The 17,280-nt window shown below is 39.2% G+C and overlaps 1 protein-coding gene across 1 annotated transcript in view; it reads left to right on the top strand.

Moving 5' to 3' along the window:
- The window catches only part of IFT81 (intraflagellar transport 81), a 37,512-nt gene extending 20,514 nt beyond the window's left edge, over window positions 1–16,998 (top strand). Inside the window, exons 11-18 of the mRNA XM_068412555.1 lie at window positions 6,085–6,234; window positions 7,263–7,391; window positions 8,544–8,633; window positions 9,609–9,695; window positions 11,291–11,362; window positions 11,448–11,533; window positions 14,535–14,580; window positions 15,518–16,998. Of these exons, the coding sequence (XP_068268656.1) occupies window positions 6,085–6,234; window positions 7,263–7,391; window positions 8,544–8,633; window positions 9,609–9,695; window positions 11,291–11,362; window positions 11,448–11,533; window positions 14,535–14,580; window positions 15,518–15,700 (843 nt within the window). The 3' untranslated portion in view covers window positions 15,701–16,998. The remainder of the gene's footprint in view (window positions 1–6,084; window positions 6,235–7,262; window positions 7,392–8,543; window positions 8,634–9,608; window positions 9,696–11,290; window positions 11,363–11,447; window positions 11,534–14,534; window positions 14,581–15,517) is intronic.
- The last annotated feature ends 282 nt before the right edge of the window (window positions 16,999–17,280 follow it).

Here is a 17,280-nt window from a genome sequence, read left to right as displayed (position 1 = left end):
TAAGTTGGCAGAGAAGAGGTGATGAAGCAAAAGTGAAGTGAACAGGTTCTCCCTCATCAGTAGAAGTCTCGGTTCATCACTCAGCAGACAACCCTTTGCTATAGATTTGTTTCCGATATGTTAGGCTTTTCCATTTGTATTTTCTGGTTCAGTGCTCTGTTACTCCAGCTTTGAGCCAATACCAAAGGAGATCTTGACTGATGTAGTGGTGAGTCACTGCTGCAATGCACGTGTTCAGTAGGGACAGAAAGAGGTTGTATGTTCAACCTTCTGACAACCGAGAGCTTCCTTATGCTTCCTCGTTGCAGTTGCACGTTTTACATTTAATTCGTCCATTTTGAAAAAGGAAGAAGGGATTTTTATCAAATCACTTTGCCGTCTTCAGTGTAAAATGGGCTTTTAATCCTGCCATGTTTAACCTATCTAAATGCTACAGTTAAATCAAAGAATTATTTTTCTTCAATACTCAGTATTTCTCATCTTCTCTTTGTCTCGCTTTGCTGAATCCTCTTATATCATGGCACTCAGAAGACTTGGCAGTCGAAGAATCAGTGCCTTCCTAGCCTGTGCTCCCACACCGGTATTTGGATCTCCAGTTGAGGTCTTCTTAGCACTTCATTCACCAAAAGGTTAATCCTGGCTTATGTTTTTAGGTGCTAGTGTTTTGTTTTCTTCTCTAATCATAAAAAGGAACGTTACAGCATTCCACTTGCTTCCAGAGGCTGTACAGCTAGATAGACCAGCAGGGAATAACCAATTCATTTACATCAAACACAAAAAGGTAGGAATAAACTGTTTGCTTCGGGGATTATGAAATCTTTGTAAGTACTTCAAACAAAGTACAATGAGCATGGGGCAAAGTTGGCAGGCTCCTAGCTGCAGCTGTCAGATCCTGAAAATGGGGAATCCAATGTTGACACTTAGAAGGCTGCATGGTTCAATTACAAGTGATCCTAGGTAAAGCTGGGATATTTTTAGCTCTTTACACAACGCATTGTACTTTTCAGAGTTCAGCCTAGGGCCCCGAGGACCTAGACTTTCCCAAGGTATCAGAATAGAATAGTATCCGAGCTGGGCTTAGCTACAGTCGTTGAAATGAATATGTTTTTGAGAATGTGGCATAGAAAGTCCTATCAGGTTGTTAACAGATATGCGAGGTTTGCGTATTCATTTACATAAGGAGTTTAATTTTTTTCCTACAAGTGCTCATCCGTGCCTACCTGACCCCTGGTAAAACAATATAAAAATGTTTCAATTTGCAAACAGAGAAAGCAGTCAGTTTGGGACTGTAGATCTTGTCACTTTTCCTCTAAAACTGTTGGGTCCGTCTGAATCCACGAGAAAGTTATCTAGGTGCAAACTAGGGGAGGGATTTTTAAGAGAGTAGCTATAAAGGAGCTCACAACTCAACATAAAATGGTTTAAGCCAGGACTCGGGAGGGATTTTTAAGAGAGTAGCTATAAAGGAGCTCACAACTCGACATAAAATGGTTTAAGCAGGACTCGGGATAAATAATCCTATCAGTTTGCTATCTTTCTCTTACCTTTTCACTAAGGTTCTAGGTACAGTTATATTCCTGTCTGCCAAAGGCTCCTTACACACAAAAATAGGAGAGTAGCTGGTAGTCAGGTTGGGAGAACAAAAGTGGCAGATCTGTGGGATTCTTACAGAAGGCAGCAGCTCTTCGCTGGGAGAGGTTAACCATCGGTTGAGCCAAATGTATGCAGTGATTCAGGCAAATCTGAACCGAACTGAACGCTCTTGCAGCACCCACTGGCATGAATAAATCATCACTTTTATTGATCTGTGCATTTTCAGTGATAACTGAAAATGGGTTTTCATTATAAATATTCTGATTGATCCAAATTATTAGTAATGGCTACTTCAATACTTCTTTCCTGACCAGAAGCGAGCACTCCTAGAAGAGATACCCTACTTACTGCTAATGAATTCTTTTCCTGATTGATCTGTCCAATGAGCAGGCTGTAGGGTACTTTCATTTTAATAAATAGAGGTAATACTGTTCATATCTTTTAGAAATTTGTCCTTCTAGATATTAACTATATCCAGCTGTGGCTGTACTAGCTTAAATGTAGAGCCTCTTAGGAAAAAAAATATTGAAAATCTGTCATGATCAGGAACTTTTCCTAACTGAATTTTAACACTTTGGACAATCTGTATTCTGTTAATTGGTCTAGTTAGAAAATTAAAACGTCTGTTCCTCAATAAAAATAGAGATAGTCAGTTAAGATTTTCTGCACTTATTGTGCTTAAGCAAATAATTTTATTAATAAAACTTTATTTGGAACCTTGTTTAGATTATGCATTTCAGAAAGAAATTTTTTTTTTTACAACTGATACTTTATTTTCTGTGGTACTTTCGTATGAAGGATATTTTGATCACTATAACATAATCAAATTGATACAGTAATACAGAAAATACTATTTTAAAAAATTTGACTCGAAAGTGAGGGATTAATCTGGGATTTATTCCTTTCTGAAAACAAGCTTATCCATTTTCTCCTTTAATGATCATCTTGGAATAAGAACCTTGTGAAAACTTCACAGGGGGCAAATGGTAGTTTTAAGGAGACGAAATGATGGGCTTATAGTGAAAGCATCAGCCGAAGCATTAGAGGAGCTGGGCTTTGATCCCAATTCAGCAACGCACTGAGGCATGGAGGCAACACGCTTATGTGCTTTCCTGGCGGGGGGAGACCTGCCAGACTCTGCCTGGTCCTGGAGAAGCCATTTCAATAGCCGTGATTCGATTTTGTCATATTTAGAATTGTCGTAATTCTTAATTACTTCCCAGAAGCGTGGTAAAACTTAATCTGGGGGTAGCAGTCTCTTTCAGATTGCAGTAAGTGGAGAAGCATGAGGGATTAGCATTGCTGGATTCTTTCAACAAAAATGCAAGATAATCCAGGAAATCTGCCCAGGGATGCTGGATACCTGCGTGCTGCAGGACGTTACATGAGAGATCAAAGTCCTGTTTTCATTCACTCTATTTCATAATCCAGATTCCACGCGTGTTATGTTACAGTCCCTCGTAAAAATAGCCAAGTGAAAAAGCATGATCTCTCTTTGCTTTCATTTGGATGGTTTTTATATCTCAGGGGGCTCCGGCTCGGCGAGCAAACACGGGGCTCCAGGCTTGTTTACTTAACTGCGAACCCAGCGCCAGCATTTGGTTCTTGTCCAGTCATTTAATCTTTGAAGCTTAAATAACATTTGCGTTAAGTTGCTTGAGAAAGAAAAGCTTAGTAGTGGGCATAGCCTTGAACGGTGCAGCACTGCGGGCACTGCGAGGTCCATGGGAACTCTGTAGGTCGAGCCTGCTGAGTTTCTACGCAGGGAGCAGTTGACCTGGTCTGTGGGAAAATGCTGCCGCTCAAAAATGGATTCCTTTTGGGTAGTTAACTTTAAAGTCCTATGGCTAGACAATGTTGTTCTTTTGTGAACTATTCAAATTATTTAAAAGACCTTTTACCACAGTAAAACATAATGTTTTATAGCATTTAAAGGGCTTGATTTTTCATCTACATATAGATGGGAGCATGAGCTGTATGAAGCTTCAGAAGTAATGCTTGCACATATGAAAGCACTGGTATTTTACAAGAAGTTTATGTATAATTTTTAGAAACCCCTGGAATTATTCTCAGCTTTTAGGCTGAAGAAACCTAATTTTGCCATAAGAGCCCTACAAGCTGCTGAGTTAAGCGGAGTCAAATCTAATAACTCCAGCTCTGATGGCTCTAAAGAAGCCTTGGGTTAGTGAGATTTTGAGGGCTGATCTGTGCTGTGTTTGGAGCAGATGAAGTCTTTTGAAAATTCTGCCAAACTATTGATTGATTTTCTACAGATATTATCATTTTGCCACCATTGTTTCTATCTTGTTTTACCTTCTTTGCTGCAGTAAAAGCTATGTGAAAGGTTAAGTTTGCTTTGAAAAAGGCAGAGATTGCGACGAAAGATAGGCATTCACCTCCCCAAATGAACAGGTTTCACTTGTCAATGTGAGCAACTTGTAGTTCGTTTTGGATGAAATTTTTATTATATAGTCCTAACTTAATCAACTAATAATAGAACATGGGTGGAATCAGTTCTTTAATCAACAAGATCCTTTGACTTCCATTCTAAAATACATTATGCTTTGAATATTGAATATGCAAATACTCTACCTCCCACTCGAGCTATTTTCAAGACCTTGAAAGTAGCTGTAGAAGTGAAGAGAATAAAAGTTTGCTTTTCATCCTGGGATAAACTGACAGAAAATCGTTCAGATTTTACAGCTGTATGTGGTCACATATTAAGTAAGTTTAATTCTTTACATCATTCTTTACTATATTCCACTGGTCAAATGAAATATCCCTGGAACTACTCCATCAAGACAGACGACTGCGCTTCCCTTAAATTTTCCTCAGTTATTTGGAGAGATTGTATTTATACTTTTATAATCTCTTGAAAATCACAGAAAACTCAGTGTTGTCTAAGCAATAAAAAAAAGCCTTTTGTATTAACTAACTTTTGTATTAACAATTAACTCGAATTTGCTGTGAAAAATCATTAATTCTAGTAGTACTATATTAAGTGTGCCAATAATGTAACAAAGACAGTGTGACTGTAACAGAAGTGCCTCCGCTGTGCCGTGCTGGGGCTTGGGTGACCTTGTCTGTCCTTGTCCTAGGTAGTACGCACAATGTAAGATGGTATTGCAAAGCCACGCATGGTCCACTCTGCATAGAGCACATTGAGTAATTTGTGGGTTTGTTCTTTCACCAAAAACGTTTATAGCTTTTGGCTTTAAAAATAGTTCTGGAGCATAGCAAGAGAGAAGCAGCTTTGGCCTAGATATTGCACAGGATGGCAGATGAACAGGGTTGATTTCATTGTGGGCATTTTGCCCAGGACACTTTTTATAGAACATACAGTTACTCTGGGGGTTCTTAGGCTGTGGTCACATTGGGGGTTTGGATATATTCTTTAGAAGGGAGAGGCATAATTTTGCAAAAAGAAAAATTAATGTAAATTTCAAAATCTAAGCTCTTTTATGTTTGAGTTTTAAACTCCTGTTTGCTCCTTGGGGCTGCCTGTTTTATGCTCACTCCGCACACGCTGAACCCCTCCGCATCAAGGAACGTACTGAAGCCTGGTCTTACCTCATTTACTCTAATAAATTTTATTTGCTTCCCATCTCGGGATCTGAATGAATTTTTGAGCTGTGACTGGCATTTGCCTCATAGCTCTCACATAAAATATAAGAGCAAAGCCTGTTTGACAGATGGAAAACATTGAGGCAAAGAAAAATACTACATGTTTGTTTCAGCACCTGATACTTCAGATGTGTTACAAATTGAGCACGCATGGATTCAGATGTAAATTAGCTAAGGCTGTTGATCTGTAAGCATATGTGTTATTTTACTTAGTCTTTAATAAAAGCAGAAATTCTCCATTACTTTAGATTTTGAGTGAAATAGATATTGCATTTCTCTGCTTCTATGTAAGGACTCTGCTGTTTTTAAAAACTTGGCCAGTGATATCATTTAGGTCTGCAAGAGTCAAGGAAAGAGAACAACAAATTTTAACTATTGAGAACTAGAATTTTAAAAAAAGAGAGTCTTTTCCCATGCCCTCTGCTCTTCCAATTTTTCTGCACTTTCTTACTGTGTTTCTTGGTCTGCAGAGCTCTTTGGGGCTACACACCACTGATCTGGTGCTCCATTACAAGTGCAAATTACTCTTACATTAACTTTTTTATTATCCACGATTCTCACAACATTTTGCAAAGAGTAATTACTTTTCCAGCTGTCAAATGGTGGTGAGCAGAACCAAATGAGCTCACTATTACAAACGAGTGAGCTGGGACAGAAAGCAATAGAGCTGGTTTTCCGGATCTCAGTGAACAAATGCAGAGCTGAAAATAAATAGACCCTGGGAATCCTGAATTCCAGTCGTCTGTTCTAAACACTTCATCTTCAACGTGCAGTCCAAATAGGGTAATTACATTTTCTATAGCAAGTCTGTGATAAGGCCCTTTTTTGTTTTAAGTTAAAAGATATTTCTGTTCTCTGTCGTTCCAGTTTAAACACTATGTTAATAAGCTCCGGAGCAAGAACACATTTTATAAAAAGAAGCGACTGGAAATAGCAGAAATTACAGCTGAGTATGGGATCCTCCAGAGGACAGAAGAACTCCTAAAGCAGCGCCACGAGGCTGTTCAGCAGCAGCTGGTAATACAGGCACTGACTGCTCCCCCAGTCCATCACCCTTCCTCCCCTGCTAACAGCTATATAACACGGATGTTGTTTTGTTAGACTCCGATGTGTATCATCCTCAGCTCTCCTGCTGTCATTAGTAAAAGAGTCATTAGGGTATAAAATTTATTTTTATCTATTGACTACGCTGAGCTGCTGTACTTCATGTTCAGCAACTGTTTCTTACAGGCAGTCAGGACTGTTCTGCAGTTGCTTTTTTAGATTGAGGGGCTTGACCCTGCTTTTTAAAGTCAATGGTAAACCTTCACTAACTCCAGTTAGAGCAAGGCTGGATTCTTAAATTACTTTTTGGTATCCACATACATAGTAAGGGCTTTGATAATTATAAACAGCAAGTAGGATTCAAGTTACTGCTGCAAAATATATAGGAATAGTATTTAAAAAAAAGAACAGGCAGGAAGGAAAAATTCTAACTCCAGAATATTTAGAAGAAAATGCATTTCACAGCCAGTGAAAAATTTAAAACAGGATGAATACTTCTTCTAAGCCAGAAGAGCAGGAGGATTTCTGCTATACATAACTAAGCATTCAGGGAATATACATGTATCCCAAATGCAAAGAGAATTCCTGTGTCGTTCACAAAAACCTACTGCTGTAGTGTTGTCTTCTAATACCAGTGTTTTTGTCATCAGAATATTTTGGTTTTATTTATCTTATATCTGCTTCAGATTAAGCATCTGGATTTTACACATTGAACTTCTTCAGAGCCTGACCTAAAGCCCGCTTAACTTTGTGGAAACCTGTTCATTTCATTGGGCACTGGATGCCCAAACTGTGTTTACAGAGAGTTGTTATTATCCTGCTGTACCGGCACTAGATAAAATGTTAGTAGTTCTGGCAGCTACGTTATTAATCACTTTTAAAATAAATTGATTACAGGACTTACCTTTTCCGCTTTCTTACAGTCTTTTGGCTCAGTGAAGGAGTTTGCTAGGTTACTTCATCAATGGACTCACGCTCAGCATTTATTTTTTTGTCTGCAGCAAGCTATTGAAGACAAGAAAGGTATTTCTGGATATAGTTACACCCAGGAGGAGCTGGAAAGAGTATCTGCAGTAAAGAGTGAAATGGATGAAATGAAAGGCCGGACACTAGATAACATGTCTGAAATGGTGATTTTTGTCTTAAACTATTTTATTTCCTCAATTTGCATATCTGGTTCCTCAGCATGTAAAACCAAGTTTAATATTTTTGTTTGGGTTTTAAATTTTCTTTTAATCTATGTTTTTATATTAAAAAACTTTTCAAGCAGTATACATCTGCAAAGGCAATCTTGAAAAAGTTTACTAAAATGTGCATTTCTTTTAATGTACGAAGAAGAAATTTAGAATTATTAAAAAATTAAATCCTACAAATAAATCCTACTTTCCTCCCGTTCAGAAACATTAAGGATATTAAGTCTTGGTTTTGGTTTTGTACATTTTTGTGATTTCTAAAGTGGTTTCGTATTTGTTCTTGCACGTTATTTGGAAGAGAGGAATGGTTTGAATCTTTAACAGAATCTTTTTCTAAAATGTTTTTAAATCACTGGAGTTAAGCATTTGTTAAAAAAATACTTAATATGCCTAAAGAGCTAAATATCTTGCCTTTTTCTCTATAGCCTAATTTTCAATCGCCCTTAGATCTGTCGTGTTTTAATTTAACTTCCCACGTAGCCATAGAAGCAAGACAGAGCTTGAATTTCTAATTTGAAAATATTATAAAAGAGCAAAAAGCAAAATAGCATTCTTTGAAGTCGTTAGGGCAATTTTAAAATAAAGTGGTATAATTAAAACAGAATGACTCTTGAATAGAAAGCTGCACCAAATTTGAATTTTCAGTATATATATTTTAAAGTTACTCTGGTTTAGCATTTTCAAACTTTATTTTACCTATGCAGGTTGGTTTATTGGTTTGTTTTCTTAAGGATTTCTTCCTTTCTCTCAGTCCACCTCTATGCAACTCCTTCATTTTCCCCTACTCCTTAAGCTCCTCAGGTGTCTGGCACACAGGCTGTCTTCTGGACTTCTCCCTGATGTTCCCAGTTGAAACAATGGGAGCAGAATTTGTCTTATTTGTGGTAAAGACCCCACTGCAACACGGGCTCTTGCCTTTTGATAATTCGGCCTGAACTTAATGTTCCATTATATATAGTTCAGGCTTCGTCACACATTTTTTTTCTCCCCATATTTTGGTTTTTCTCCTCTTTCTTTTCACATTCCTAATTATATAAATGTACTGTTAGTATCATAGTGTTAACGTATATTATTTTGTCCCTCTATCAGGTAAAAAAGCTGAATACTATGGTGGCAGAGAAGAAGGCCAGCCTAGCTCCTGTCATCAAAGAACTGAGACAGTTGCGTCAAAAGTGCCAGGTTAGTAGAAACACTTCTCTCGTTCTATATAAATAAAGTCAGAATCACAAATAAGTCTAATTTACAGATCTCTGTAGTGCTGTACAAGGGCATAATCAGCTCTTAAGGAAAGCTGGGAATAGCAACAGTGATTTGCAACAGGCACCGTGTAAAAGACTGGAATTCGTAAAAGCTGACAGTGCAGGCACAAAATCAGGCTGGAAATTTGGTCCTTTATAGCAATTTAAAAAAATTACTACAAATCATGGTTCAAAACCGTAGCAAAGTTAGTTTTCAAATTGGTTTCAAAGATTTTTCTGCATCTCAGCCCTAATGATCTCAACGAATGCTCTCCTTTTTAAATGGATTGCAAATAATATCTCATCCCAATAGCTGAGTACATTGACCTAAGTCCTGTATTAGTCTGTAGGAATGACAGATTTATCCACTTGTTTTCAAAATTTTATAGAGAGCTGAAAAAAAGTCATTCAGGTCCACAGCTGGCTGATTGCCACAGAAGCAAATAGAGCTGCCCATGTATCTATCAACCCAATTTCCAGCAAACTTACTTTTGATGGGTCTATTAAATGAAATCCAGCTAAGGCATTTGTTGTGTACAACTAGAAAGCTGGCTTCCCATAGGTAGCAAGTATATTAATTCCTTCTTAATCTCTGTTTTTATAATTATTTTTCCTTTCTTCTTGCAAACACTGCCCTGTTAACCTACCGCATTAACGCTACGGATGTGGCTGTAAAGAGGAAATTTGCCTGCTCTGTGGTGGTGTGTGCAGCTGATCCTCCAGTATGCGGGTGGAGGCTAGTGGCTTCCCCGGGTGAAATAATACCCGTGTGCCTGCGAGGTTTATGTGAGTGTCTGTGAGAGTGCCAATAGCTGAGGCTGAGGTGTGAGACCACCAAGAAGACAGTCTGCCTGAATGTCACCTGTCAGTCAATCACAGGTTTCATTTATGTACCCTTTTGCCCTTTTCACATAAGGAATTAACTCAAGAATGTGATGAAAAAAAAATCCAATACGACAGTTGTGCAGCGGGGTTAGAGAGCAATCGCTCTGCGCTGGAACAGGTAAGATGGTGACTTGTTCATGCATATTAACAACTGCTGTGCAACACGTCATTCACTATAGTACAATATTTTCCCTGCCTTCCCTCTGGATATGGAAAGTACAAATCCACTTCAGGTGGAACTGAGTCCGTGGTGACCCACAGCTGTGCAAACCATGCCTGAAGCTGCTGGGGACTAGCTGCAGTCACACACATCTCCTGTTCTGAACAGCAACGAATGACCCCAGTGGTACATCAGTCCCTCCACTGATGTCCAGCTTTGATTAGCAAGAATACTGTAAAAGAAGATGCATCTGCCAGAAATCCTGCTGACCTAGATGGTGTCTGTTAGGAAAGAATTTGATGGTAAAATAAGGATTAATTTATCAAGACAAATATTTATATGCATTTAGCAGATTCATTACATTAGCAACCAATCCAATGGATAATTAATGTACTGAGGTGGATGGTGAAGGTACTTCATTAAAGGTGACTGTCTTGCATTCTTGCATACAACAGTTTTAAACATACAACAATATACAGGTATATCTAAGAGCTTGTGTGTGTGTAGTTTATGCATTGCTTGAACTATAGCACTTTTAGGAAGGGAGGTACCTAAACCACTGCAATCCTTTAAGGTGGGGACAGACATACCAATATTAATATGTTTATATGAATCTGCTTTACGTCCCTAGGTCACCTCCTGTGAATTTTGTCTGGACTTGATTTTTCAGGGCCTTGCCCACATAAGGAATATATTTCAAAATAAAAAAGGCATACATCTAAAGTGTGGGTGCATATATAGATAATTCTTTTCCTGCACTAAAAGTACCTTTGTATGGCTTAATCTAAGCAAAATAAAAGAATCCACAGATGAACCTACTATGAAGCAGACCTTCCGTAAGACCTACTTTACAACAGCAATCAAGGCTTTTTTCTTGGCAGACAAATCTTAGTCATTTTCTAACAGATGATCACAATCACATCCACTGATTAAGCTGGACACGACTGCCAGCAAACTCTTGCAGTTGAACCGTAGAATTGAGTTTTCCAGCTGATGGTCTGAAAATCACATAGTGACAGAGCTTTGGAGTTGACAACTGCTGTGCGACCCCGAGTACATGAATTCCATTTGGATTATTAAGTTTTTTTGGTATGGACCATTTAAAGATGCGAGTAACCCACTACCTCCATACTCCTCAACATAATTATTGATTGCTAATTAATATACTATTAACATGTCTGTAGCTTCTAACATACATTCTGCAGATGTATTCCAGGAAATGCTTATTCACAACTGTATTTAGCACTTGAGATGTGCTTAGGAACAAGAGTCTTGGCAGGACACTGTTAGAAGCCAGTCATATTAATGAACACCAATTAACAATCATTTAGCATCTCTAACTGTGACTGAAACTGCAAATCTAAAAAAAATAATTGTCTTTCACTTTGAAAGAGTCTTCTGTAAAGCCCAAACTATTGAAACATTTAAGAAATTATCAGTTCAGTATTATGCCTGCTTCTATTACGGACTCTCACGGTTTATGTGGCAACAGGGGGCATCTCTGGTGGACTTCCAGTTATGACGTCCTTTGAAATCTTATTCTTGTACTACAGGAAGTGAAAGGACTTCTTGAGGAGTGTGTTCAGGAAGAAAGCAACTACCGTTATATTAACTGCATGAAAAGGGTAAGATCACAAGAGGCACCAAATTGTTCATTGAGAAACGAAATAGCAGTTATAATATTTTATTTAGTTATGTATTTCTCTATAGAATCTAGAAATACAGCTGCAGCGTGCGAAAGAAGAAATGAAGGCGTACGTCTCCCCAGACCCACAGGAGAGACGAAAGGCAATGCGGTAAGTGTGTTAATGTGTTTCCTTTGTGTTAACTGGAGGGATATTCATAAACTAAGGTTGAAGTTAGGAATTTTCTCACTGGCATTTGAGCTGGAGGAGTTCACCTGATAAATTTAGAAACACTATAATAATCTAAAAATAAGCATCTCGAATTCCAGTATATATTGCTGTAAACCTACCAGTTCTCTCAGACATACCAAAAGATTTTCCCTTCCCGCTGGAGATTATAGGCCCCAGGTAGTGGTTTTAACTTGCAGCCCCGGCTGGCACGAGCTCAGAGGAGCTGTGCTTCAGCGAGGTCCTGCAGGAAGTGTGGCTCTACCAGACATAATGCCTCTGCCAAGTTTCCCCCTGAGACTCCAGTGTGCAGGAGTGAGAAAACTCCAGGGATTCCCTCAGGAGACACTCAGAGATGAGGTCCTCTTCCTCCATCATATCCTTCATGAACTAGAAGTTGTCCCAATGCACCTTGGACTGGTACCAGTGGAGCTGCATCTCCTGCTCTTCTAGAACATGAGGCAGAGATCACTAGGAAATGAAGGGCTGGATTAATATCCATCACAGAGACCTTCTGCAGGGATCTGAGGCATGAAAATGTTTACACACTACATAGGAAACAATGTAGGAAAAATAAGAATAAGAAAAGAATCAAGGCTACTAATGTTAGGGTGGGAGAAGAAAAGGACGAGGAGATAGAATGTGAGTGGAGGCTAAGAAGCCTCTTATTCCATCTCACAAAATAATGGAAGGCTGTAGGAAAGAAAAGATTTCTCTAATGAAAGACTATGAAACAGCAAAATGAAGCAGAAGGATAAAAAGAGAAGTGGCTGTGAGAAAAATCTCAGTGATGATGTGAATATTCATGAGTATGAAAGGCTCAGCCAAGCAGCTGAGAGGAAACGCGGGTCAGACAGCAGGCACGGTCCTTTTACGGCCTCGCAGGGAAGGGGAGGGTCTGGGGTTATTCCCAGATGCTGAGCAAGAAACTCTCCAGCTGCAGCACTGGTGACATGAACATCCACAGTGTGCGTATTCACCCAGACGAGGCACCAAAGCCAAAGGCTGGAGCTGAGCGTGAGCCCAGCTATGTAATTCCAGGTATGGGAGGAGAATGCGAACGGAGCGTTACCGCTCGCCGCTGTCCCTGTCTCACTCACTAACTGTGGGCACCGAAGCTGTGGAAATTATCCTCTCACAGTGACTGCACACATTTCTGACCTTCTGTAAGAGGTCGCAGGCCCGTCGCGTTTAAATGAATTACAACAAAGTTCAATATAGAGATGTGCAAAATATAAAATGAGACGATAAAATTTTTTTCTAGACATCCTTTTAGAATGTATTTTTCAGCAGGCTCTGGAATGTAAACGGAGTAAAAATGAACCATAAATAGAACAGCACTTTCCTGACAACGTATTGAACAAAAAATATCTTAATTCCAACCCTCTTTATTGAATATAAACTCTCTGTTCCGTGGAGTCACTTCTTAGGAATGTGAAAAGTTAATTTTCTTCTCTAAAAATAGAAAGTTGTGGGTTTTTTAATGAAGTTATTAAGTTGCATTCTTTCCAGGCATCATTATAAATAGTAAAGAAAAACTTACTAGGAAAGACATCTAATCTTCTGACGATGACTTTTAAAACTCTACTTAAAAAGAAAGAAGTATGTTCTTGAGGCCACATGTGTGTGAACATATGCTGTGTGCCAGTGGCAGTAAGAAGACTCAGCGTGGCTGATGTGGAGAGGATTGCTGGGGATTGGCTGTGCAGCACAGCACCTGGAGCAGCCTGAGGTCGGCCCTGATTTGTTCTGGCTAGGATTGTGCAGGGGTGAGAGATCATAAAATGATCCAGCTTCATTCCTTGCACGTCCATTCTGCAGGGAGCATGGCAGGCAGGACGAGGTGGCCTGGGCCCAAGGGCTCCAGTCGAAAGCCTGGAGTGCTTAGTAGAAATGGAAGGAATATAAGAACCGCAGTGCCTTGGTTCCACCCGGCTGCTCATCACCACGCTCTAGCAAACCTTCACCCTCTGGTGTCGTGAAGGCTGATATTTCTTTTGGAAATCAAGATTTCTCTATGCAGTGTTCTTCTACCGTGAGCAATTTGGAAAGTTCTTTAGATGAGCTGGGTTATTTTGTATTCTGCTAGCAAACTCTCACCTCTAATTGTACCTGTTACACACAAAATATAATAATTTTTTTTTCAAGTGAATCGGTGAAGAGGTTTTTTTATTGTCACATTTCAATAAATTTTAAAATAAGTACATAGTGATGCATCTGAATCCTGCTGTTATGCTTTGCATATTATATTGTCAGGTTTCATGTATCGAGTTTGCATATGTCAGAAAGTGATCCAGCCACTTGTTACAGACAAAGGTGTACAGCCAAGATTTCTAATAATGAATGTCAACAGTTACGCTTCGAAGCCTATATTTAGGCACCTAAATGTGACGGCTGTTTTCTGAAAGTGAGGAACGCCCAGCGGTTCCATTGCAGTCACTGGGTTTGTCAAACCTGGGGTGAAAGACTATTCCCCTTCATTCCTGTATTTTCCCACTCATTCTAATGCTTCGTTCACAGCAACTAAGGGCTGTGGATTTGTAAACTCTGACGCTTTTACAAACGAGGCCACTGTGGCTCACCTCAGAATACTGCCAGGCTATAAATGCATTATTAAAAAGGGATCAAGTATATCTTATCTAAATGATCTTGCTGTGGTCTTCAAGCTGGAAGGAGCGGTAATCATGCCTGCTTCAAAAATGTGAGGGCATTCAAAAATGTATCCAGTATCAGTTTTCCCAGCTGCACAACTGAGCAAATCAGAGAGATCCTTGATGTCAAGGGAAATGTTGTCCGGTGACAAAAAGGTTTCTTCATGCTTCCTCTTCTATCTCATGTACAAACTTCCCAATACTTTCATAATTTTCCTTGCTTGCATCGTTATTCTGTCCTATTACATAGAACCAAATAAAATCATAATAAAATTATTTTCTGTTTCCTTTAGAGAACAGTATACACGAATGATCCTTGAACAAGAAAACCTTGGGAAGGTAAGAACGAGGTTTTTACCTTGTAAAAACTTTGTACTGTTCATATTTTTGTGGGGCTTATTACTAAAGGCTGTGGTCAGTCTTTTATAAAAAGCATATTGCAGCCTACAAAGAAAATTCCATTACTGCTGGCATTGGTAACTAATACCCTGAAAAGAGATCGTGCTCACTCTTCAGGGCTTGATTTCCTGCAGAGTATAGCATGAGCCGCTCGTAAAAGATAGTCAAACAGCTTAACGTGACAGCACATTCCCTGAAAACCATTTGGATAAGGAACTGAAACATGGGCATAACAAACTGTGCCAGCTCAAATTTTATGTTGTATATAAAGCAACCTGTTGAAGACAATAAATTTGGAGCCTGTCAGCCTTATCACTGGTCTTAAAGGCCAGGGGATCATCAGTGCAGCAGCGTTAAACAAAAGCAGTTAGCTGTTTTTAATCTCGTATGAAGCTCAGATCAGCATGGACGAGGTTGGGCTTACCAGGTCCCACTAAACGTCTTTCTTCTATTAATTTCCTTTTTGTGAGCAATTTCTACAGGGTTGGGCTGCCACTATTAATAATCTGTAGTGGGTTTCATTGTAAAACATCGATTTCATGTTTATAATATCATGATATGAATCCCTTCCAGTGTGCAACTTGATACTGCAAGAGCTCTGTATGGAAATGAATTCAGAATTTTAGCATGACTTCTCAAATAGATAAGACGATTATTTAGACAGTTTTAAAACATTGAAATAATTGTCAATCCGTACAAAGCAGACATCTGAGTCCGAGGTGTTAATGCATTTATCACTTGCAAGGAGTGTTATCAACTTGAACAAAATCATATTTCAGTAGCATAGAAAAATCTTTGTCATTCCAAGCTGCCTGTGTAAGCGATTTTTGTGGTGTAGAACTGTTCCAAAAATCTGATATTTTTGTATTTTTAACAGAAATTACGAGAGAAGCAGAAAGTTGTACGGGAAAGTCACGGGCCAAATATGAAGCAAATGAGAATGTGGCAGGATTTTGAGCAGTTAATGGAATGTAAGAGAGAATGTTTTCTGAAACAACAAAATCAAACAGCCATTGGTCAAGTCATTCAGGAAGGAGGTAAAGATAGGCTTGTATTATGAATTCTTCTTTCTTGATACCAACATGAAGTAAGAAGACAGTGTTGGCTTCCTAAAGGTAACCTCATACTAAATATTGTTGCTTTCATCATTTCTACATAAATTTGTTGTACATGATTTGGTTTTGGTGGATAAACAAAGAGAGCAATTAACCACTCTGCGAAGCTTTTGCTCCATTGTTTAAGTGACTCCAGAACATGGTTAGGAGGATCTGTTATGAGAGCTGCACTAGGCTGAACCTCATCGTAAATCTTTGTTTTATGAGGCTGGGAATGGCACGCATCTGCAGAGAGATCAAAGGAAAAGAAATCCTTCTTCAGGGTCACAGAAAATTTACGTAATTGCTCTGCTCCTTATTCTGTATCACTAAGGTTACATTTTTGCAAGGCCTGGGACTTGATATTGTATAATTGTGGCCCTCCTGGCTTGGCCCTCGCCTTCCCTATTGTCTTTATTCATCTAGTGTGACTAGGAAGAATGGAGCCATTTTCGCTGTGAGCTGCACAGACCTTGCCTGCACACTCCTACTCATACTTTCCTCCACGGTTGAATTAAACTGATTGTGCTTCCAGGAGACAGGTCATTGCTACAGCGTCAGGAGTAGGTTCTGAGAACAATTACTTGGATCCTGAGCTTTTTCCATTATCTTTTGTTGTTGTTTTTAACAAATGTATTTTTTCTTGTCCTGGTTTTTCTGAGTTGCCCATGTGAAAGTGTAAACAGTGGTCAGCTAAAGGCTTTCTCCACCGAAGACATTTTGTGCTGTTTTGTCTGTGCAGCGTGGTTCCAAAGTGATCACACTACCCAAAGAGGGTCATCCCAGGGATGGAGGGTTATTGATGGATGTAAACATGGCACAGGGGCTCTTGCCTATGTTAGGGTATGCAAAACAGGTAGATAGGCAAGGCTGCCTTGTGCTCTGGCTTTGACCTGGGAGCTACCAGCAACTGTCACTGCCCTTAAAATCGCATCATGAGACCCACAGCTGACCCAGGGTAAGAGGAATGTAGGTGAGGCTTGAAACTGTCCCTCACGCTTCATCATTTCGGATGAGCGCCTCTTAGCCACAATCAAAGATCAGAAGCAGAGAGATAGTCTGCAGGACCAGAGCTCCTGCTATTCTTCTTTAGTCTCTTGGCTTATTGAATTTCTAGATAGGTTTTTTGGTTTAGTTTTCCCTGCCTGAAGTAGAATGTCTTTTCAGGACATAAAAAATAATTTCGCTTTCTCTGGTACCTAGCTATGAGATCTGCTGTTTTCTCTATCGAGAGAGTATGGTAATTATATAGTTCCTAGTTTGCCTTTACATTAAATCTATTTGTTAACAGAACTAAAATAAAATCTGATGACTACATTTTGACTGTATGGTATCTTTTTTTTTTTACATTTCTTAGGTAAAAGAAGGTAAATTACTAGTGTCAAGTAGCTTGCTGGGCCACGGGAAAAAGAGGTTTGAATGGGTCATTTAATGAAATTTATTTCAGATGCCCCCCAAAGGGTTCAAAACTGCAGCGTATGTGTAAGGCATGGGTCTCAGACCCATGGATTCCCAGGACATCCTCATGTAAGCCCTCCCACGCTGC

The sequence above is a fragment of the Nyctibius grandis genome, chromosome 14 (genome assembly GCF_013368605.1).
Source record: "Nyctibius grandis isolate bNycGra1 chromosome 14, bNycGra1.pri, whole genome shotgun sequence".
Lineage (NCBI taxonomy): Eukaryota > Metazoa > Chordata > Aves > Nyctibiiformes > Nyctibiidae > Nyctibius > Nyctibius grandis.
Note: the sequence above shows the minus strand (reverse complement) of the source record. Positions and strands in the feature narration are given on the sequence as shown.